The following is a 22691-nucleotide window of genomic DNA, read 5'->3' on the forward strand; positions in this document are numbered from 1 at the left end:
TGAATTGCTAATTCAACCAGGTGTTTATTTTTCAATCCTCATCCTCGCTTCACGGCTTTTCCCCTGTTCAGTTTTTTGTCACTGCCTTCGTGACAAACATTGTATTCAGTGTTTTTATTCCGATACTTTTTAAATGAAAAGAAATTCCCTTTAGAAGACATAAAATCAGGGTGGGTCTGAGGTCAATCTTGGGACTAGACCTGCGCTACATTGCCGCTCTCCTTGCTTTGGTGGCACTCATTCTCTGACATTTTTCTTTTTTAATTTTTTTTATTTAGAGCTCTAGCTACCTGTCCCCTTCCCATGCTGGGTGTGGGGAATCTCCCCCTGGGCCTTTGGTCTTTATTATATACGAGTCTATGTGGTCCAGCTTGGTTTAAATGGGGATAATTGTGTTCGGGTCTCGGTTCTGTCACACACCACGCAGGATTCTGGTGTCTGCCCCTCTGTGCGTCTCTGTTGAGTGCTTGTAGGTCTGTATGGCTGAAAGGGTGAGATTGTGGGAATTTGACTGGATGAATGTGAATCAGTGTTTGTCTACTTGTCAGGTTGCTGCAACATCCTTGGTCCCAAGCATGGGTTAGGTGCCTTAGTCTGGTGGCACGCTTGTCACGGTTGGGTTGAGGTTTTGAGGAGCCAAATGCAGAGATTTGTAGGCAGAGATGAGTTTTTCTGATTTAATGAAGTAATCACAGGCAACTGAGGCCAAAAGTCCAAAATAACGAATACAGAAAAAGACAGAATCTAGGAGACATCAGGAAAAACATACATGAGGAGCCAGGAAAAAATGAGGAACCAGCACTGAGGAACTGCACAGGGAGATTATATATATAGGAGCCAGGACAAAGACTGGACTAATGAGCAGACAACGAACATGTGGATGGAAGCAACTAGAAGGAAGCCAAGGGGAAAGGAAACAAACACAAGGGGGCAACCGAGAGTAACTCAAGAACAAAACAACTACAAATACAAAGAAACTAAAATTAAACTTAAACACAGGGCAGAACCCTGACAGAGCTGATGGTTCTCTGGAGGCGAGTTTGGGTGCTTCAGTGGGCACTGTCATTCCTGGAGTCTGCCAAGCCAGGCCCGGAACTCCTGGCTCCGTGGGGTCCCCGCAAGGAGATGGTGCACCCCAGGGCCTCAGACCCCTGGACTCTCATCCTTGGTTCTGACCAGCCACCAGAGGAGACAATGGAATCCGGGGTCAGGGCCCCTCAGTGAAAGGGCTCCTTTGGGGTTTGGTCCCTCAGGGGTTGGGGAGGTGCAGGACGAGTCTGCTATTAAGCATATTTTCCTTCCAAAGAAGCTTTGTAAAATCCTTTGGATCCAGGTGTTCATGGATATACCCTAATACTAAACACTAAGCTGCAGCTACAGATAGATTTACCACCCTGAATGATATTGTGTAATCACCATAGGTTTTTCTTTCCACACACATAAATATCTAAGGGAATACCCACTGCTATTGGAGCTATTTTGATGTTTCCTTTGGAAGCCTGTTGTCTTCTTTTTGTTGTTATATCCTCTGTTTTCTGCTCCTCTCCTCTCAACTCAGATTTGTGTTTTTGCAGTTTTATTTTCTCTCTATTTATGCACCCTTTCCCTTCTGTATCTATGCTATATCTCTAACCATGCTATAGCAGGATCAGAGTTGTCTGAAGGAGTTAGATCAGCAAACCTTAAATATTTATAGAAACACAAGCAGTTCTAATTTGATTAATCACGGCACTCGCATTTCTAATCTGTGCACAGACGTTAAATAAAGATGCAACCTGAAGGTCACAGGACTATGGAAAGGCAAGAATCATACAAAGGCCTGATATTACGCTCATATAATGTCACACAATTTCCAAAAGGTTCAGATATTGAATCACAGAAAATGTCATTATGTTAAAGCCGGACTAGGAGATCTGATTTACTAAATACATTTTAACTAGTGATGGAATCCAGAATTTATAAATCAATCTTAATTTAAGCAAACTTAAGGCAAGCAAGTCCTGCCTGATAGACAATGCAAGTGAGTAATCCATAAAATGGGGTTTCCCCATTCAAAGGTTGCAAATAACTCAGTCAGATAGTGTCAGCATGCAGTATTTGACATCTTGAATTTGCTGTTATATATTAACATATATGGACACCAAAGGACACCCTTTATATGTGTGTTTTTAGAACCTGCTGCTGCTCAAAGAGCAAGGCTGTTAACTATTTTTTTTTGTAATATCTCTGAATTCAGCAAAGATCAAGGGCAAAAAGTGCTGCATTTGTAATAGATTTTCTAACCTCAGTCCAGGTCAGTGGTCTGATGTCAGGGGAGAGAAACTCTGTTTACAAAGACTTATAGATTCTCCTCAAGTGAAATAGGGAGAGCTCCATTATCTATTAATGGACTGTGTTGCAGACGAAAGATTGTGTATCTTATTTCAGCTTTGCTGCCTTTAAAGCACAAAGACTTCAGCCAAAATGGCAGAATGAGGGAAATATGTGATGGTGAGAGCACACTTCTCCCCCCTCAATTCTCACTCTATTCCCACCAAGAAATCATATTGTTCAATCATTCGCAGTTTCTTTTGTTCTTGGGCGGTGTTTAGAAATGCCCACTGCTACAGGTTTATGAACAGGATGTACGCACGGAAGGGGTGCCATCTCCAGCGACTGACTGTGGTGTGAGACGAAGTGTGAAGTCATATAATGTGACCAGAATCCTAGTCAGACTGGTAATTCAGTCCAATCAAACAGAGCAGAGTGGGGAGGGGAGCAGGTAGCTGAGCTTTTCTGTTTTCTGTCTTTCTTTTTTTTCTTGTTTGTTCTTCCCCTTTCATGGACTTTATTGTAATTCTTTCAATCGTAGGGTTTTCACAGCTTTGACTTTTTATTGCACATCCCCTTAATACAAGATAGAGTGAAGGCAAAAGCTATGTACAGCAGAAATTATGCTTTTGTACAGTCTTGGGTAAAGAGACATTGTGGCACAACACCAACACTATTTAGAGACTTGGGAAGGTCTGATTTAAATAACTCATTTAGGTTACTCTGTTCTTTTTGTCCCACACTCTTATTGCATAAGTAAAACTTTCATCTTTAGCTTTTAAGCAATGTCTCTTTCCTTTTTCTCATCCCACCCCACGATTTTTCTCTGACTCACAGGAAACAAGATGGACGGATTCCCCGAACATCTGATGAAATAAATCCCTTACAGCTACAGTCTCACCTTCCGTTTCCTCGTTTCTCATTTGTAAAGGTAACTCCCTTCTTTAACCTGCTGTTATCTTTTTTATTAAGGTTTACATTCCTCACCCTTTTAGCATCTTGCTCTGTCATATAAAGGCACTAATAACGACTAACTCACTGCTGCCACTGCCTTCATTTTTTTTACATGGATACAGGATTAGTTCAGTGACATTTAAAAGGAATTAATTTATAATTTTGCAGAGTGAGTCAGATATGAATCAGGTTGAAGGAAGATGGTTATAATATAGAGCAGGGTGCATGAACCTTGTTGCCTTGTGAAAGGACAGCTGGCTCTGATGAATACCGAGATGGACAGGGTGGAGCCGCCTGGATCATTCTGACATGGCAGTGACAGTTGACAGCAGCGGACAGCTTTAAAGTTTGACAGCATCTAAGATGATTGGCTGATCTGCAAAGAGTTAAGTCCCTCAAAGAGGAAATATTTCAGAATATATGGGTGTGCATTAGGACAGTGTCCCAGAACAAATTTAAGTGGAAGTTTGTAAATAAATAAAAAGTAAAAAAAATATAATCTGGCTTTTATCTTGACTTATTTTAACAAAAAATAATATAATTGAAAAATTAAATTCCTTTAAATGAGTTTTAAACTTAAAACTCATGTTTAACTTGGGTGATAAAAGGGGCTATTTATTCATTTTGATGATTATGGCTCAAAGCTAATGAATACCCCATATTGCATAAGATCAATATACTTTCTTTTTCTTTCTACAGTTTGGTTTTATCAAAACTAGGAATAATGAGTTCATTACTTGTCATCCTCAATAATAAGGAAAAGGCACCAAAAATCTTTGGTAAAGAAGTTGGATATTCACAGAGAGCTTTGGATGTGTTAAAATAAGGTTTAGTGGAGAGAGAGAATTATTTCCCCATAGGGCTGAACAATAATTCAGTATCAATATATATAGCAATAGGATTTTATTCGATAATATTGATATGATGTTGCTGATATTTCAATCTACATACGCTCTAAGATCCAATGGCGTAACGACACAACAATAGGCCCGTAAGCAACATTATCTGGGTGGGCCTCATATGAAGTACAACATGTGATAAAGGTTCATAATACAGCGACAGTTTCATAAATCAGCCAAGAAGATACAATTATGCAATTCCCAGTAGTATATGATCACACATCACACACGGAAAAATAGTGACTGCGCACCTTAAATTGAACCATTGGTGACAGCGCACCACCACATGTTACAGACATCCCAAGTTCCAAAAACTCATTTCAGGGAGATGCTTACTGAACTTATTGGTTCTTTGAAAGAACGTGTTTATTTTGGGAAGTTTTTTCTGTTCTTCCAGCAGCTCTTCTTTCCTCTTTTGGGTATCCATCGTCGCTAACATGCTCTGGATTGCCCATAATTCCAAGCTGTAGTGTAAAAAATAAAATACTCAGAGACATCATTCTTTTAATATAGTAATTAAAAGTACCACTGTCCTGTTTGGCTGTGACGCCATCCTGGAAAAAAACATCAGCTGTGCTGCTTCCATCAACACCCTTGTTTATAGATCGGCCTGTTTTCCAGGGTGGGTCTGTTTCTCTGACCGTGACTGAGTGGATGTGCTCTCTTCATCCTCTGACATGGGAGCTGGCTCGGAGCTCGTCTGCCTGGCTGTGTGTTTCCTGGACGGGGCCTCCTTTTACAGCTGCTTTTTGTGTCTCTGCTTCTGTCTCCTTGAACCCCAGTCGGCCTCGGCAGATGGCCGCTCACACTGAGCCTGGTTCTGCTGGAGGTTTCTTCCTGTTAAAAGGGAGTTTTTCCTCTCCACTGTCGCTACAAGCATGCTTAGTGTGAGGGATTGTATTTGAGTCAATGAGTCGATGCGATCAACTGGTTTTCCTTAGATAGAAAACTTTGTATCAATTTGACTGTATGATTTGGTTGAACTATAAAGTGCTTTGAGATGACATGTGTTGTGAATTTGGCGCTATATAAATAAACTAAACTGAACTGCTTTGTAATTGCTGTCATGTTTAAATGACTCACCATCATGTTGAAATCTGGCATATCTTGCGGCATAAATACGGTCCGGTGCGGTCAGTCACTTCAGTATCAGGTGGGTTAAAGAGGATTTTTTTGCACCATTACATCTGCAAAGAAATGTCCTAGATTATGAGCGTAGGTGTCAGTGATGTGGCCCCTCACTGCAAAAACATTCTACAAATGAGTCAAAATGTCTTAAAATAAGTGTATTCACCTTTAATTTAAGCCGGAAAATAAGAGGATCTGCCAATGGAATTAGCGTTTTTACCCTTGAAATAAGATAATTAGATATTATGCACTTGAAATAAGAGATTTCAGTTGTTTTTTTCTTATTTAAAATGTTAATGGTCTTATTCCATTGGCAACGTGTCTCACTTACCTGCTCAATTTAAGAAAAAATCCACTTATTTTAAGAAATAATTACTAACTTAGATTAACATTTTTTGTAGTGCTAAGAGGTCGTGGGCCCCTAAGCAACTGCGCTCTCTGCTTACTGATATTTATGCTATTGCTAAGATCACAGCATTTGTCACTGACAGACATTCCTGGGTTTATGTAGCTGTGTGTGTTTTGTCTTTTAAACATTTTTTTCAGATGTTAAACTAAAGGAGTTTTATAAAGATGGCATACTAAGTTTAAATTGGTATCTGCTGTGGGCATTCTTGGCAGTCCTTCTGAGGCATTTATATTGTTTAAACTGATTTTAAAAATGTTCTTGTGTCAACTGAAATTAATAAATGTATCATGATATAAGTTTTGATAATTTAGTTCAGTCCTGCATACACATTCCTGAACCAGAAACATCATCAGTAGTATCATACATGAGATCATGATTCCTCTGACATCCAAAGTCTTCTGTTCAGGGAAAAGAAAAAGCATTGGTTTTATTTTTAAAGGGGGGAAAGGGAGGAGACCTAAAGAATCCAGGTTGTTTGAGGTACAGTGAAAGGCTTTCTTTGGATGATTTGAGGAGGTATGTCATCTCCTGGTTTTAATAAGACCAACTTCAGACCACACTTTTAATAGGACATTTTAGAACACATTATCCCTTCTTCTGCTGACATTGGAGAGAATAATCTTGCTTTCCAAGAGGACTTAGCATGGCAGCACAGTTTCCAACTTTGTTACCTTGCAGCAAGGAGATCCTGGGTTTGATCTCCAATCTAGGATATACATGGAGTTTGCATCTACCTGCCTTGTATGCATGAGTTCTCACTGGAAACCCCGACTTATAGGTTGCTCTAAGGTGAGTGTGTGTGTGCCTGGTTGTGTGTCTATGTGTTGCTGCAATACACTGGCGGCCTTTGCAGGGTGTATCCCGCCTTTCATCCATAGAGATAGGCACCAGCCCCCCGTGACCTTGATGGATAAGTGATAGAAGGTGGATGGTATCACAATGGTGATCTAAACACCCTTCACAATCTGATGTCAAGAGAAATGAGATGCAGGGGATCAAACAAGCAGGTGAGCTGAAAGCTGCAGTCTAAGCAGCCGGAGCTTTCTCCAAAATATAAAAAAAAAAATATATACGAACATAAAATAAATGTGTTCACCACATTCAGCATTATGTTAATTGCACAAAAATTATTAAAGCACAGTGACTCTGCTCTATGTCCACTGTATATTTCGGTTATCCTACTTCAGAGAACAATAGAAGTTCTAGGGAACCATAGAGGAAATGCAGTGCCACAAAAATCTATCGCTTTCAACCATTAAAACTTTTTTTCTTTAAGGTCTAAAAGGACATTTGGAGAAAAAACTGACATCTCTTTTTTGAAAGACAGACAAGGTCAAATATTTCCAACTAAGTATCTTAGTAGGGTAAAATGAATTATCCATCCTTAGTTTTTTTTTTATGCACATTTTGATACCCCACTGGTTGTCTTTCTGCTTTTGGCTCATCATATCCTTCAAATGTTCGCCCTAGGTGAAAGTCCCCTAGTGCATGAGTATCAGTGATGCAGTAACTCTCATTGGCAGGCTGGTGGGCTGCCTGACAGAAGAGTTTGTGCCCTCTGTCACAGGCTCATGGGACAAATATAGATTTGCAGCAGTTGTTCCCGCCTTAAACATACCAGTGGAGACAAAGCTTTTATTTCTGTCTCAAATTTAATTTGGCCTAAAATAACTAGCAAAACACATGTATGCCATTTCATTATGATCACATTTTTATAAGTTCTGGTGAAACATTTACCACTCTTTTGTGGCATCAATTCCACATTTATTTGATTGTGTTAATGAGTTATTGGAATCAACCTTTTTTTAGTATGAAACAAATAATTCATAATTGCAGTGATTAAAAGAATGGTGGGTTGAAGCCTTAGTTTGAATCTGTGGATTCAACTCAACCTTCATCAGGTCAAAATACATACAAGCTTGACATTAATACATACACATGTTGTGGAAGATCCTATGTCGCAGGTCATTCAAACATGCTTTTTGTTGCCAACAAGAAGTTTCTTCTAATTTATTTTAATTCTTTAGTTTATTTTTTCCAGCTAGATGTTTCACTTTCTAATTTAGCTGTATTTGAAACCACCAATGCAATGGCAGTTCTAGACGAAATTATTGTAGGGGCCAAGGTGGTAACTGGTATTTAATATAGGGGCACAGAGGAAAAGCATGAAACATAAAAATAAGGCAATAGTTCATCGTTTAATATGAAATACAATTTTTGGCTCTAAAGACTACAGACATAGCAGATCAAAACTGTGATACCTTTTCAACGCAACTGAAACTAAAGTACAACACCTACATTTTAAACCACTGTTAAAATAAAAATTAAGTGTAAAGAAAATGGGGCCAGGTTTAGTTCTTACAGGGGCACTGGGCCTCTGTTGGCCTCTGTCCAGAGGCAGCAGGCCCTTCAGACTGAATCTGGTTGTGCTAGACATGGCTGTTTCTGGACAGGGGCCAACAGGGGCACTGGGACCCTATTAGAACTACTCCTGGAATGTTCCACAGGTGGCTATGGCTACGAAAGAAACATGATAAAGCAGATGAGTTCTGAGCTGTATGCTGGAGAACATTCTCAGTCATCCAGGTCATAGTCGTCAACTGGACTTTGTTTTCCCAAGTTTTGAAGACGTTTCGCTTCCCATCCAGGAAGCTTTCTCAATTTCAATCATCTATCTTTATCATCTCAACCCCCATCCTTTTTTCTAAACCATAACAAGGCTTTGTTGGGCTACTCTATAAAGCCGGGAACTCACCACTAATCCAGACATTTTGAATTGAGAAAGCTTCATGGATGGGAAGCGAAACATCTCTAAACTTGCAAAACAATGTCCAGGGGATTGTTTTTACTGTATCATTCTAACCCCATCTCAAAAAAAAAAAAAAAAACTGTATAACACTTAATACATTTAAGCTTGCACACCTAATTCTTCATAAAATTAATTGAAGTTGTTTGTTCATGATTATTCCACCCACTAAAACATAAAACTTAAATTAGAAAATGATTTGTTAAAAAAAAACTTTTTTGCTGTTCATATTAAATATATGTTGGATTTACAGTTTAAAATCAAAATCTTTAGATAGTTCTGCAGTTCTTATGGGAAAAAATACATTCTAAAGGTCTGTGATGAAATGTTTTAAGAGATCATGTATGAAGTAACTAACTACTTAGAGGGAAAAAGAAGAAGATTAAAGTAAAATGTTTTTAAGGAAAAGCAGCCTGGGATCCCAGTCAAATTAAAACTATTTTAAAAGCATGGGGCAAAGACTAAATACAACTCAGACCTACTTCTCTGTCTACTTCAAAAAGATAATCTAACCTAGTTTTCTGTATCCACCCGCTTATTCTGCTTGAGGTTGGTTCTACAACAATATAACCATCATGGATCTGTAAACAACCTCAGCAACATCCTTAAAATGTGATTAAAGGAAGAGCTAAGTACATCTTAAATGTATACTGCATTGATCACATTTGCATAATCAATTTGATGCTTTTTGTTAGGAGCTATTTGCTGGTATCAGTGCTTTTAAAATGATTTACTGAATGTTGTCACTTTAAACCTACATACAGCAGCTTTTAACAGGAGTAGATTACAAAGGCTTAGTTAAGATTTATCTGATTGTGATATGGACCGGGTGATAGATGGGTTGTTGTCCCTATGGAAAAAGAAAATATAATTCATTAATCTTAAAAGATATATGGCTTCAGTTAACTAAAAGAAAAGTATGTATGTGTGTATATATATATATATATATATATATATATATATATATATATATATATACATATATATATATATATATATACATACATTTATATATATATATATATATATATATATATATATATATATATATATATATATATATATATATATATATATATATATATATATATATATATATATATACATATATATATGTATAGTGCATATTTATATTGTAATTCATTGAAAACTTATATTTATATACAGTTTATATTATATATTTAATATGGCATATAATGTATGAAAATGTATTGCATAGGACATTTTAATAAGCATTGTAAAACCTTACAAATACAAATATTTATTTGATTACAAAACTTATTCCTTGAAGGTCTGTAAATAAGAAAAAAGTAGTGCAATGTAAATACTGAACTAACTTTCCCGATATAAGTCCTTTAGACATCATTTATATTTTCTAATTTGAAAATACATAAAATATATTCTATTGATTATCATGTATTTTATTACAACATAAAATAAGATATAACCTAACACAGTTTTGAAAGATACAGGAATATGTGTTGTTTTATGTACAAGTTTATATATTCTAGTACGGTATTTTAAAGACATGCGCTCAAAAAAAGAAAATGCTTTGCCAACTTCAGTGATTGCATCAGTTGATAACAAGTGACTGAACCAAGTTGATCCAACTTAATTTTTTTAGTTTATTAGTTGAAAACTTAAATAAATGAAGTTGGGCCGCCCTGTTACCAATTGGAGCAGTTCAATGAAGTTGGAGCTACATTTTATTTGTGTTACTCAACACATAACTTAATATAGTGAGCCAATGTCCTCATGTTAACCCATGAAAGAGTTAAAGTGGAGTTACTACTTCAGTAATGCTACCCCATGTAAAAAAAAAGTGGCATAGACCTTGTCTCCATAGTTTGGCATTTGCCCATACATGGTTCATGCATATATTTCAGTAAATGAAAAAACAAACAAAATAAAACAAGTGGAACTAGTTTCTCCTATACTAACATTTATTAATGAAGTAATTGTATTACATTAACCAATACATTCAAATAATTAATTCATTTATTGTTTTTATCAGAACTAACTAATCTGGTCATTTTGGGAACACCTGCCCTGCTTCTGTATGCAGAATACCTAACTGTGGCATTGATCAATCTTGACCGAAGTGTTAATGAGGTGAAAAGGGTCATTCCTGCAAACACAAACTGTTGTCCTCCAGACCACAGTGGCCAAAGCAATGTCCGGCTGTACTGTTCTGCCATGCCAAATTAATGGATTTATTTTGCTGAAACTAAACCCTATTGATCATCTTTCTTTGAAGTTTACGTTTCTGTTTTACTCAGACGTTTGCCTTTGTAACCCACACAATATAATTGGAAAGTTGGGAACAAGTACTGTAGGTGGAGGGAAATTGATTTGAAAACGTTTCATTGTAGAGTAGAATTTAAAATGCAGTTCTGGGTCTGAAAGCTTAGCGTCAAAGCTTCACTGCTCAGCTTCCAGACTAAATGTCTGGCCTATGTGGGCAAAGATAATAATAACTCCTATAAACATTCAAACACATGCAGTATGCTTAGGACTTTCACTTACTCAGTCAATCAATGAGCCGTTCGATTGCTCAGTAAAATTGGCCTCCTCTCTTGTGCACTTCCCGTCTCTTTGCAAGCATGCAGACAGTATAAAAGCTGGTAATTAACTTTAACTGAAAGTTCTGTGCAGACATAAACCCCTGGGGAATACAAAGTGATAGTGTATTCAGTGCAGTGGATCCCTACCTATTGTCTCAATAGACCATTGAGGCAAACCAGCCAAATAAACTTTTTTTTTTTGTCAGTTCTTGTATTTTCCAGTACATCTTTCATCACATCAGAAACCATGGTTTCTCCAACAGCTTGGTGATTTTTTTTTTCAGCTCAAACTAAAGTGTTGCTCTCAGCAGCATGTTCTAACAATCAGTATGCTTTACAAATAAAACAATGCCAGGGTTCATTGTGTGAATATGAACAGTAATTAGTGTTTCCCAGCTATACTTACTTCTATGGTGAGTATGTAATTAGTCTTCAGTTTTTGTCAGTAAATGTTTCCCTGCTGATTTCAGCTTGACATTCAGCTAACCTGTTAGCTGAATTAGTGCCCTTAAAGCTGCATGTTGTCATTTGCTGTTTACCATTATTTATAGAAACCTACTGTTTTTTCTCTTATATAGAAACATACACATTTCTATTCATCTTTTTTATGTCCATCCAGTATGGGAAGAAGCTATTCTTTCAAAAGATACCGGTCTTCTTTTTTAGGAGTATGGCAGTGTCAGTGTCGAGGAATGTCCGTATGGAATGATCTTTTGCAGAAAATGATCTGCTTTCAGAGAAAAACAGCCTCTTTTATCCCCCAATCAACCTTTATCTGTTTTATTTTTTATTCCTCTTTCTGTCTCCAACCTTCAAAATTCAGCTTTTACAGTACTCAGTTTTGACAATGCACAAATGAGATGCAGTGCCTGTGGTGAAGATTGGCTTTCCTGAAGCTCTGAAATACATTACAGCATATACAGCTTCAAACATTTAAAGCCATGATTTAGGGCTTTGGAAAAGCCCTAAATCTTGTATCTTCATTACCACAGACATTACAGAGTTAGTTTCTTCTATCCCTTGTAGCTTATTTTGGTCAACTATACTTTCACAGTAAGATAAAGTGTATTACTGCCGCATGAGATAGTCTTTAAAGTCTTAGGGAAGTCATATTTAAATGTTTAATCATTCTGGCTTAAACATGTATATAATTGTACTCTTTATCAGACTATATTGTCCCAAAATTTAGAAAAACTCTATTTAAAAAAAACAAAAACTTTTTTTCGGAATATCTCACCAAAATCACAGACCTGAACATAAATGCGAAGGTTTTGGTTGTTCTTTGGTTTGTATTATTCTTTTGTTACATAAATGTAGGTGGGTGATTAATATTCAAAAGCTAACAGAAGCTAAATGTTGCTGAACACATAAAAACATCACAATTAAAAAATGAATAAATAAATGTTGCAGCACATTGTCCTTTATTTATCTATGATATATAGACATATGTATGTGTGTATGTTTTAGTGTGTATGTGTGGCAATGTTTTTGTTACCTTGAGGGGACTTTTTTTTCCCAGGAATATGCTACATTTTAGGATGTATAAGTAATTGGGGGGAGCAACGACTGGTTCCCATTAGGTTCTCTTCTAGGGGTGGGGTTTAGGACGAAGATGTGAATAGAGTTTAGGTTAGGTTTAAGGTTAGGTATGTGTTGGGAATGGTTGGGGTAAGGTTCTGGGTTAGGCCATATAAGTGAGTGGGAAATGAGCGGAAGTCAATGGAAAGTCCTTACAAGGATAGTGTGACACAACATGTGTGTGTGCATTATTTATACTTTTTCCCTAGCGAGGGATTCCATCCATCCATCCATCCATCCATCCATCCATCCATCCATCCATCCATCCATCCATCCATCCATCCATCCATCCATCCATCCATGTTTTGTTTTCAAGAAAAACACTGAAAATAGGAATACATATAGTCTATTCTACATGAACATATACAATATACATGATCACACAAAATACCTTTCCTTATTATTTTCAATCCTCTAATGTCCTCTATCTTATTTCTTTATTTCATGTCATAAAAAGAAGAAAACTAACTTTTTTTTTCTTATAAATTAATTTTGTGTGAGATTCAAAATTGTAGTTTAACTGTGTAGCTTTTCAATTAATTTCTTTTTAGATCAGTTTAGTTTATATGATTGTATTAATAACATGCATACATCCACTGGATCAAGCACAAAAAATTAAATACATATCGGAATGGAAACAATCAGCTCCTTCCGGGTCTGTCTGAAAAAACAGAAATATCAGCTTACCTCTTAAGCTGTACTCAAAGAAAGATTAACTTCTTTATCCATCTAATTTATGTCAGGGTAAATGTGGTGTTGGATGCAGAGGTTTGCATCTGACGCAACTTAGCTTGCACCATCAGTGTTTGCGTGAATTGTAATTGTTTGTGTATTGGCTTTGAATAGAATCTGCAGTGTGTGAAAGTCGACAGAATCATAAGTTATCTTGGATTTCACCAGGAAAGTACACAATGTATTCCTCATCTCCGTATCTCATTAAAAATGACATGCTGGAGTTTGTTCAAGCTTTTGGTATGTCTTAGGTCATCTAGATATTTCGGGATGATCCACACTGGTATTTTTTCTGAGGAGAAATCTAAAGGAGGCTTAAGAAATCTGAAATGAAAGTAAAGAGGAACAGAATAAATCACATAATGTATTGTTACAAAAAGGGAAGTAGAATTTTTTTCAGTTAACATCTAAGAGTTAGAGTGTGATTGCATTAAAAAAAGAAGATATTTTTACACAGGGAGGGGAGCAACATTGTTCCTCCTCTCCTACTTCCTAAAGAGCAGCTGTGTGAGTGTTTCACCAGGAGGGCGGTGGCAGACTGGGGGTATTTGAAAAGAGGAAGGAAAGAGAAATAATATTCTCACATTACAGCACAAGTTCTCGAATCAGACGTATAGATTCTGATGGACAGGTATTGGCTTTCCTCTTTGAGTTTACTTGCTGAAAGAACGTGAGTGTCAAGTGTCACTGTCAATCTTGGCTTTTTTTTCTCGTGCGGCTGACGGTGACATTCAACCCCACACTCTTGTCGGCTTGCATGCATCTGTACTTGCGGAATGATGACTGAGCTCAGGATGGCAAAGAGTGCCTTACTGGAGGGACTTCTGAGCAGGCCATACACTAAGCCTTTTATCAAGAGACGATGCTTCAGTGATGTGAGTAAATAGAAAAATAGTTTGAAAGTTTGACATTCTTTCGCTCTTATTGTGGTTGCCAAAATCCATTTCAGTTTCTCTTTCCTTCTCTGATTTTAAGTAACAGAGCAGTTTGTTTTTTGTATGTCTTTAATCTTATAATAACTGTTAATTTAACACCTCTGCACTTGTATAATGTGTTGCTTGGAGATTAGTTTGTTCACCTGAAATCTGATCAAAAGTAAATAAAAGTATGCAAATTCTGGTGGGGAATTTAACTTCTTAGCTCTCCACCAATGCTTTGCCTTTTTTGCTGTCTCAAATAAGATTCAGCTCAAACTATGTTAGTGTGCAGTTTGCATATTTTACAAAAAAACATGCCAAATCAACAGACAATGGGGGTTGATGTCTGTGTTTGCAGTGTTGGATGCAGGATTTTCCCAGAATTTCATATGGTAATGTAATGCGAACAGCAATAGTTGGCCTTTGGCTTCGCGAAGCCAGAGTCAGCTGAGCAGATGCCTTCCCACTTGCAAGTGGCGACAGGTGCGTGCATGAGGCAGAAGAGAAAGTTCAAGTTCATGCTCATGTAAAAAACAAAAACAAAAAAAAGATGGATGTGCTCCTCAGTGCTTTCATGTGCATATGCGTTTTGGAAGGCCTGGAGCACCCCTCAGTAAATTTAAGCTGTCATGTGGAAACATCAGCTTGGCACTGCAGTCCAGTTGTGTTACATGGTGAACTGACAATGCACCCTTACAGGGAGTGCTGTTTGCCGCACTCCTTCTGCACAGGTTGGAACTGCTTCAAGCCCTTAGTGTGGACTCTGCAGATGAAAGGTGCCTGCCTCAGGGTATTTTCTTTGACTTCAGCATCCACCAGTGCCTGAGCTAATTGGACAAAACACTGAGCAAAACACATAAGCTGTGTAGCAGTGAAGGGTTTCCGGGGTAATTAAAACCCTGTAGCTGGATTGAAATCTCTCTGTGAGCAGAATCAGCACGCTATGGACACATGTTAGCTCAAAAACTGATTATGCCATGAATGAAATGAAACATAGTTTTGGTGTCAGTTAAAATTAACATCCTTTCTGCTTGCTACATGATAAGCAGGATAAACTGTGTCTCAGTCACACCTTAATGTGACTTTGTGCTTCAGACTGCATAACCTCAATGAGTACCAGATAATTTGCTAATTTGGCTGTTGTACACAGTCAGAAGAGCTGTTGACTCTGGAAACACAGAGAATCACCCTTGTGTTTTGAGTTCATCCCTCCCTCCCCTCCCAAGAGCTGCTTGTTTATAGCAGGTTTGTCTCAAAGCGAACAGATTCAATTGTTGCAGTGAACGTAGAGAGCCAAGTGGGCTGGGAAGTAGAACTTTTATGTGAGATAATGAAACTCTCCAAAAAAGAAGCTTCACATATTAAAACTGTGCCACTGGGGAATTTGTTTGGTAGGAAAATGATTCCAGAAATAAAAGCAAAGTAAAGCATGTCTATGGATAATAAAACACATGTGTCTTTTCGGTTTCAACTCTCTCCATCAGACCTCAGACCTGTTTGCCATGATCGAGCGGATGCAGGTACAGTAGCAGGCCTCCCCCTTATTAATTTGTTTTCTTCCCTTTTCACAAGCTTTAATCAAACTCTACACTATGAATTTCCCTCACTTTGGAAGAAAAACATCCTGCTACTCTGTATTCAGTTCCCTTTTCTGTTGCTGCTCCTTACATTCTCGTTCTGAGCCCTGCGAGTGCGGCGCCCCTGTATGCGTTTCTGTCCTTGCATCCGTCTCTTATATCTGCAGCTTCAGGCTCGCAGCAGAAACCTTCTGCTTTTGAATGCACTGAACAGAGCCTCCTTTGTGTTTTCTCTTCACAGCTGGGTAGTTTTGTCTGTGTCATCAGATGTGTGAAATGTATCAGTTTCCATTTTGCTGAGGTGGATTCTTGTGCATCTAGTTTGTCTTGTTGTCAGTGCAGCAGCGCTACAGACATGTCTGAAATTTGTTTGATATTGAAGGGGGAACTACAGCGGTACTCTGATCAAACAGCATCTTTTACTTCACAGACCTCCACATGACTTCACTTTGAACTACAGCCTTGAATAGTTGATGTTTTATTTCAGCTTTAAGTGTGTTTTCTTTCTTGTAAATATTGTTTAGAAAAACAGAATGCCGTGATATAAAATATCTTATGTGTATTGTCTATTTAAAGAGGTTATCATTTTTAAATCTTATTACTTATTTTTTCTAAATAAATCATCAAAACTCTACTGCAGACTATGATGTATGTATTTAATAATTATCTTCATATTCCATAGTCGTATTTGATATTTTAGCTACTAATTAAAAGTCCTGTTATTTATCTTTATGCACTATTTATAAAATCAGGAGAAAATGATTTGACACAATGACTGAAAAAAAGATATGATGGTATCTGCACTATGGATTTGCCTCACCTATCCTTTTGCTCATTCTAGCTTCTAACATGTCCCTCCTTTTCACTTCCTCTTTCTGTAGCACATCTGGCTTTTGAGCTTGCATATGTAAACATGAGTTACTGTAGTGATGATCACCAAGTACAATGCCATACATGGCTTTAATGGATGTTGAAAATTGGTGGTGTGTTTCTTTGCATAGCTGCTTTTGAGATATTGCACGTCTCTTTCTTTGCTTTTCTCTCTACAGGGGTGCAGAATGGATGAGCAAAGATGCCCCTTCCCTCCTCCCCTCAAAGTAAGTCACAAATTCACAAATCTCCTCATAGAGCGCACACTGGTAAAGCATCTGGAATGGCAGAGTTATAAAACCTTTCCTTATCAGCCGTCGGGCAGGCTTTAGGGTGCTCACCGAATGAGTTACGAGCTGAGCACGGACAGGGGAGGCCAGATTTTCTGCTGTTCTTTTATCTGGGCTGTCTGCCAGTCTTGGCAGAAGACCGGACTCTGCAAGAGGTCTGAGGTCAAGTCCAAAACCAAATGTAAAGCAACTTGGAAGGGGTGGGGGGTGGGGGGGGGGGTGGGGTGGGGGGTGTGGGGGGGTAGGGGGGGGGGGGGGGGGGGGGGGGGGGGGGCTAAATGAGATTTAGAATTTAAAAGAATGACGTATGTCTCTTTCTGGTAAATTTTACTGCACAATAAAAGAAAGCCTAACAAAGCTGCAATTAATTAACTACAGCCTATCCTAATGCAGCTGGCCCTGATATCAAGCTGAAACAGCATCAGCCTTTTTTCAAATCATGTTTTGAAGCTTGTTTTAGTGAGTTGTTACAGTAAATTGGCTCATTTAAATGAGGGCAATTAACATTAATTAAGAAGTCAGCTTTAAGCACCAATGTAAGTAAGCTAGAGTTAGTGTAGGAGCTAGTTTTTCCCCACTGTCCCAAGGCGGGTAAGGACAAGATAATATTCACAGAGGACACAAACATCAAAGATGCCAATTAAAGCAAATCATAAAAAAATCAGATGACCGTTTCCAGAGAAACAGACTATTTACCTGTGGATGCATGTCTGGGCAATTCACAACCAGTATTTGAGAGAGTTTTGACATTGCCACAGCTCCTGACATGAACTGGCAGTGTCATCCACAACTGTGTATCTGCTTAACTTCTGATCGGCGCCACCACCTGGCTAAACTGCTTTTGGTTATAGGTTGCAGTCTCCTTTCGTCTAGGGTTTATTCTATATTTGTTATTTTACTTATAAAATCCATTGAAGGAAGGTGAGCAATTCAATTTAAGACTTTAAAAAGAAGGCACGAATATCTGATGATTTTCTTAGATGTATTTACTTTAGATGTTACAACAGTGACAGTGTAAAGGTCGTTTTAATGACAAATGTTCAGTGTTTGCAATGAAGCTTTGCTCTGCAGAATACTCATAAATTTGATTATAAACAGATATATGGGCATACTCCTATCAGGTTTGCACTTTAAATTCAGTCACAGATTAAACTTCTGTGACAACAATTACAATTATTGTGCAAATTAGTTTAAGTGGGCATCAGTGAAAGCTGTCAGAAAGTATAAGAAAAACTGGATGAGGTCATCATTCTTCTGCTGGCTTACTGCTTTCATTTCGACAAATGGTGTGAAACTACATTGTTAAACTACACTAATAAACTCATACTATATAATAATTAGATATTAAGCAGGTTTATGTCCCAGTGTTGGTCCACTTTGACTGTAAGTAGTCAGTGACCTTCAGATGAAGGCATCTAATTGTTTTTTTATTCGCATTCGCACTAAATAACAGGGATTGGTCAGAGTGTTTAGAGGCTTGCAGCTCTCACAGACAGCTAATTTGTTTTGTTTCTTTTTTTGAATGCGTAAGGTATTTATTGCTCTGAGGATGGAAGGACAATTTCACTAATTATAATAAAAAGTGTTTCTGAGCAGGATTGCCTGCACATTCTCTCTGTATTTGCTAACATCTCTGAAAGTACAATAAAAAATGTTGGATGTTGAATAACAAGCAGCTGCTTTTTAGTTTCAAATGTTAAGAAGCAGAACTTTAACTTGAGTATTCCTGCAGTGGTAACACTGTAGTACATTAATGTTTGTGGAATAAGCAACACCCTAAATTAGTGAAGCTTCCAGATACTTAAAAGGGAAAATCTTCTTTGTTCCTGATAAATTTGAACTCCTGATGAAGACACTCAGCTGGAATATTATCTTGCTCTTCTTGCTGAAACACTCTTAGCCTTTTCTCACATGGAAAAGATTTTAACACCCTGTCACTGGAGGTTACCAAACACAGGAAGGAGATTCTTACCAAATCCAGCCCAAGATTAAAGGATGTTCTCAAACTTCATATCTGCAGAATACATTTTCTTAGATTAGATTTTCTTTTGCCCTGACCTTTCAGTAAAACAACATGGTGGTTTCGATTATAAATCTTTTCTTTCAAAACACATTTTTCCCTGTATGCCCGTATGTATCATGCTCTCATGTCTATTTTCCTTAAAATAGGAGATATCAAATAATGGTTTAAAGAATTTGCTGAAGTCATGTTATTCCCTCTTTTGCAGACAGAAGAGGACTACATTCCTTATCCGAGTGTTCATGAGGTACATTGATGCTTGTGTTGTTAAAAGACTTTGTGTTAAAATGACTTGGTTACTTAGAAGAATGTTTTTTCTCCATCGGTGTCAGGTTCTGGGACGCAGAAGCCCCTTTCCGCTCATCCTGCTGCCCCAGTTTGGAGGATACTGGATCGAAGGAACCAATCATGAGCCTAAAGACACACCAGAGGCTGATTATCCTTCCTGTCCAACCTCCCACATTAAATTAGAGACAAACAGCACTGCCAAGATCTACAGGAAGCATTTCATGGGCAAAGTGAGAATGGTGGTTTTGTGATTTATTTAAGCCATTTTCTTTTAAACAAACATTAGCCCCCTTTTTTCTGCTTTATGTTGTAGTTTAATTACTTTACATGTAGTCTCATTAATATGCTGTGAGACTAATGAGGCCACGTCTTTCTATTGCTTTAGATTCATTTGACTCATAGAAGTACTAGAAGATGTATGGATAAACTGGAGTCTATGAAGGCTGCTCCAACAGAAATGCGTTATTAGTGCAGTTATTGTCAGGTTTTGTTCCTGTTCAGTAGACTGTACGGCAAAACCTTTTGTACAATTATAATTGGATTGTCACTCTCTGCTCCTCTCCCTATTGTGAATTTATCAGAGCATTGCCTTTTTCTTGTTGTGTCACCCACCATCAGTTGCTGCAGGAGTTACATCATCCTCGCACTAACATTTCCTTCACTTATCTGCCCCCAGGAACACTTTAATTACTACACGATGGATGCGGCCCTCGGCCACTTGGTCTTCTCAATGAAGTACGAAGTCATCGGGGATCAAGAGCATCTGCGCTTGATGCTACGGTACCATTATGTTCCATTATTGTCCTCCAACGCTAACTTGTTTTGTCTGCAATAAATGTGTTTTTCTCCCTGGCCCATCTTTGCTTTTTCTTCCTTCTCTTTATTTTTATATTTTTTCACCCTGCCCTTCATTTCCACAGTAAAATGGTAGTATGTTTTTTTCTCTTTTTGAGGGGTCCACTGTATTTAGCACAAAAAGCAGCCTCAAACAACAACAAGCAGGATATTGTCTTCATTTAATTTAAGTAAATATAGCCCACATTTGTAAAAAGTGCTAAACATATCCAAAGTTCTTGAAATAAATTGTGACTTGTTTAAGAGTGTTCACAAAATATCCAGCAATCAACCCACCACTCACCTCTGTAGAAAAACTGTAATGCCTCCCCCTCACCATTGCCCAAAGTCATGTTTATTCACTAAAAACCACCACTCATCACACTTTGCCAGAGAGAGGAGGGGCTGAGAGGCAGAACTCAATGTGCAGTGTAACCTGTGAATTAAATTTAGCACCCAAGAGACTCCTCTTAAGATTTTAATAGCAGTGCTCCTTCCTTGTTAATGGATCTTCAGAGTGGATGAGTGTTCAGTTTGGTTGCGGTAACACAGCCCACAACCTTTTCCACGTTGTGCTGTTTTCTGATGGGTGAACATCACCCACAGTCACCCCAGCGAGTAGAATCACAGCCACTGGAATATATCTACAGACCTAAAGAACCAGGAGAGCAACTCATGCTCTGCTTTATATCATCTTAAATTATTCTATACTACTGATTATTCTTAATGAATCAAGGAAACATGTTTAAATGAAACAAATATTCAGTATCCCTGGACTTTTGGATGACAAACCTTCCCCTTTCCACGCCAAAGTCTTGTAGTTTGAGGTTGTCTTTTCTGGATTGTGCTGGATTAAGCTCCATTCATCAGCATATGGTTCTGGTACAACATAAATGAAGTCATAATGTTTAAATGTTATTTTGCTACCGCAGTGTTTAACATGTTGGGCCAAATGTACATCTTTGGTCTTATCTAATCAGATGTCATTCTTCAGTAGATTTTATTTTTCCTTACATCATTTGTAGCCAGCTGAAAGACAACTTTCTCCTCAACAATTGCCTGCTTCCTCACTTAAATATCTGGTGTCGATTTAGGTGCCGTCCATCCCCTTTCCCATCGACCTGTCCTCTTTCCACTTTGAGTGTTGGATTTCACATTGCTCCATGGGATTTTCAAATCTTTTTGTAACCTAACTATGCCTTAAACCTCTGACCAACATTTCCTATGTAGGCCTGTCGTCTTTATTCCTGGGACTTTATTTTGCTATTCGTTATTTTGTTCTTTTGTAAACCTTTAACTTCTCCACAGAACCTCTGGTTTTATATTTAGCTAAGATTACACACATGTTGACTAATCAACAATTTGGTGAATACTAAATCTTTCAATCTCACAGTTATTAATTTATTTTACATCAGCAGACTGCTTGATTATAATAAATTATACTTGCTAAGATAGAAAACTGTAATGTTTCAGATGGGTTTAATTAATCTAAACTTTATGTTTTCTAAAGGTGTGGGACATTTACTCTTGGAAATAGAAACTGTGTTTGTGCCCAGGTAACCCACCTGCCTTCAGCCTAATGTTCTAGTCATCATTTTATATTTAGCTGGTATCTAAGATGTCTGCATTATCTATTAAATAACTTCTATTGAAGAAAAAAAACTAAACATGTTTTTCATGATCATAGGATCGCTCACCTGTCTTCATGTTTTGAATAAATTGATTCCGAACAAAAATTAAATGTTGTCTTAACTTGTTGGGTGTTTTTCAACAAGTTGTTGCGTTAATAACTGTAGGCAGGAAGGATTATATTCAGTCATCTGTCTTTCACCATTTTTGGAGAAGCCTTTGAATGGAGACACCCTGTTGTTGTTCAACAGCCTATTGAAGAGGATGATCCAGGTTGTCCATGATGCCTTTCATTCTATGCAGTTTTTTTTTTGCTTGTCCTTATTTTTTCCATCTTTTAATTGTCATTACACTGTCACAAATACAGTGCAACGAAATTCACTCTCTGCATCTAACTCATCCCCTTGGAGAGCAGTGTGGGGTTAAGGGTCTTTGCTCAGGGACACAGAGTGGCAGTCTGTGGGAGTGGGTTTCAAACTTACAACCTCCGGATTCCAAGCTCTATGCCCTAACCACTAGCAAACCCCCCACCCCCTTGCCATTTCTGTTTCTATAGCTGAACATTTCTTCTTCACATTAAGCCTCTTAGATTCACCTTAAATTTAAGTATCCCTGTTTACATTTCAGAACAAAACACAAAACCTATCATGATGTGATTCCCATCTCCTGCCTTACCGAGTTTCCCAATGTGATCCAGATGGCAAAGGTAGATGATTACTTTCATACTGAATTAACGATTTGTTTTCCATTCTTATTCAAAATGGATGAAAAACGTGTTTGTTTCTCTTATTTTGCAGCTTGTTTGTGAAGAGGTAAACGTGGATAGGTTTTACCCCGTCCTCTATCCAAAGGTAGACTCCTGTGCTTTTTTTTCTTTTCCTGGTCC

General features: G+C 37.8%; 1 protein-coding gene across 9 annotated transcripts in view; it reads left to right on the plus strand.

Moving 5' to 3' along the window:
- Nucleotides 1-22691, plus strand: part of si:dkey-166d12.2 (rap1 GTPase-activating protein 1) — a 61742-nt gene that overhangs the window by 10924 nt on the left and 28127 nt on the right. For 2 of the 9 annotated variants that reach the window (XM_038291211.1, XM_038291212.1), the window contains exons 1-8: nucleotides 14014-14255; nucleotides 15782-15817; nucleotides 16924-16971; nucleotides 19263-19301; nucleotides 19387-19572; nucleotides 20019-20122; nucleotides 22433-22511; nucleotides 22603-22656. In XM_038291211.1, coding sequence (XP_038147139.1) covers nucleotides 14157-14255; nucleotides 15782-15817; nucleotides 16924-16971; nucleotides 19263-19301; nucleotides 19387-19572; nucleotides 20019-20122; nucleotides 22433-22511; nucleotides 22603-22656 — 645 coding nt within the window. In that variant the 5' untranslated portion in view covers nucleotides 14014-14156. Of the gene's footprint in view, nucleotides 1-3147; nucleotides 3242-14008; nucleotides 14256-15781; nucleotides 15818-16923; nucleotides 16972-19262; nucleotides 19302-19386; nucleotides 19573-20018; nucleotides 20123-22432; nucleotides 22512-22602; nucleotides 22657-22691 lie in introns of those variants that run through there. The other 7 variants (XM_038291213.1, XM_038291216.1, XM_038291217.1 and 4 more) reach the window with 6 other exon arrangements.

This window comes from Cyprinodon tularosa, unplaced genomic scaffold (assembly GCF_016077235.1).
Source record: "Cyprinodon tularosa strain WSP-4 unplaced genomic scaffold, ASM1607723v1 ctg297, whole genome shotgun sequence".
NCBI lineage: Eukaryota > Metazoa > Chordata > Actinopteri > Cyprinodontiformes > Cyprinodontidae > Cyprinodon > Cyprinodon tularosa.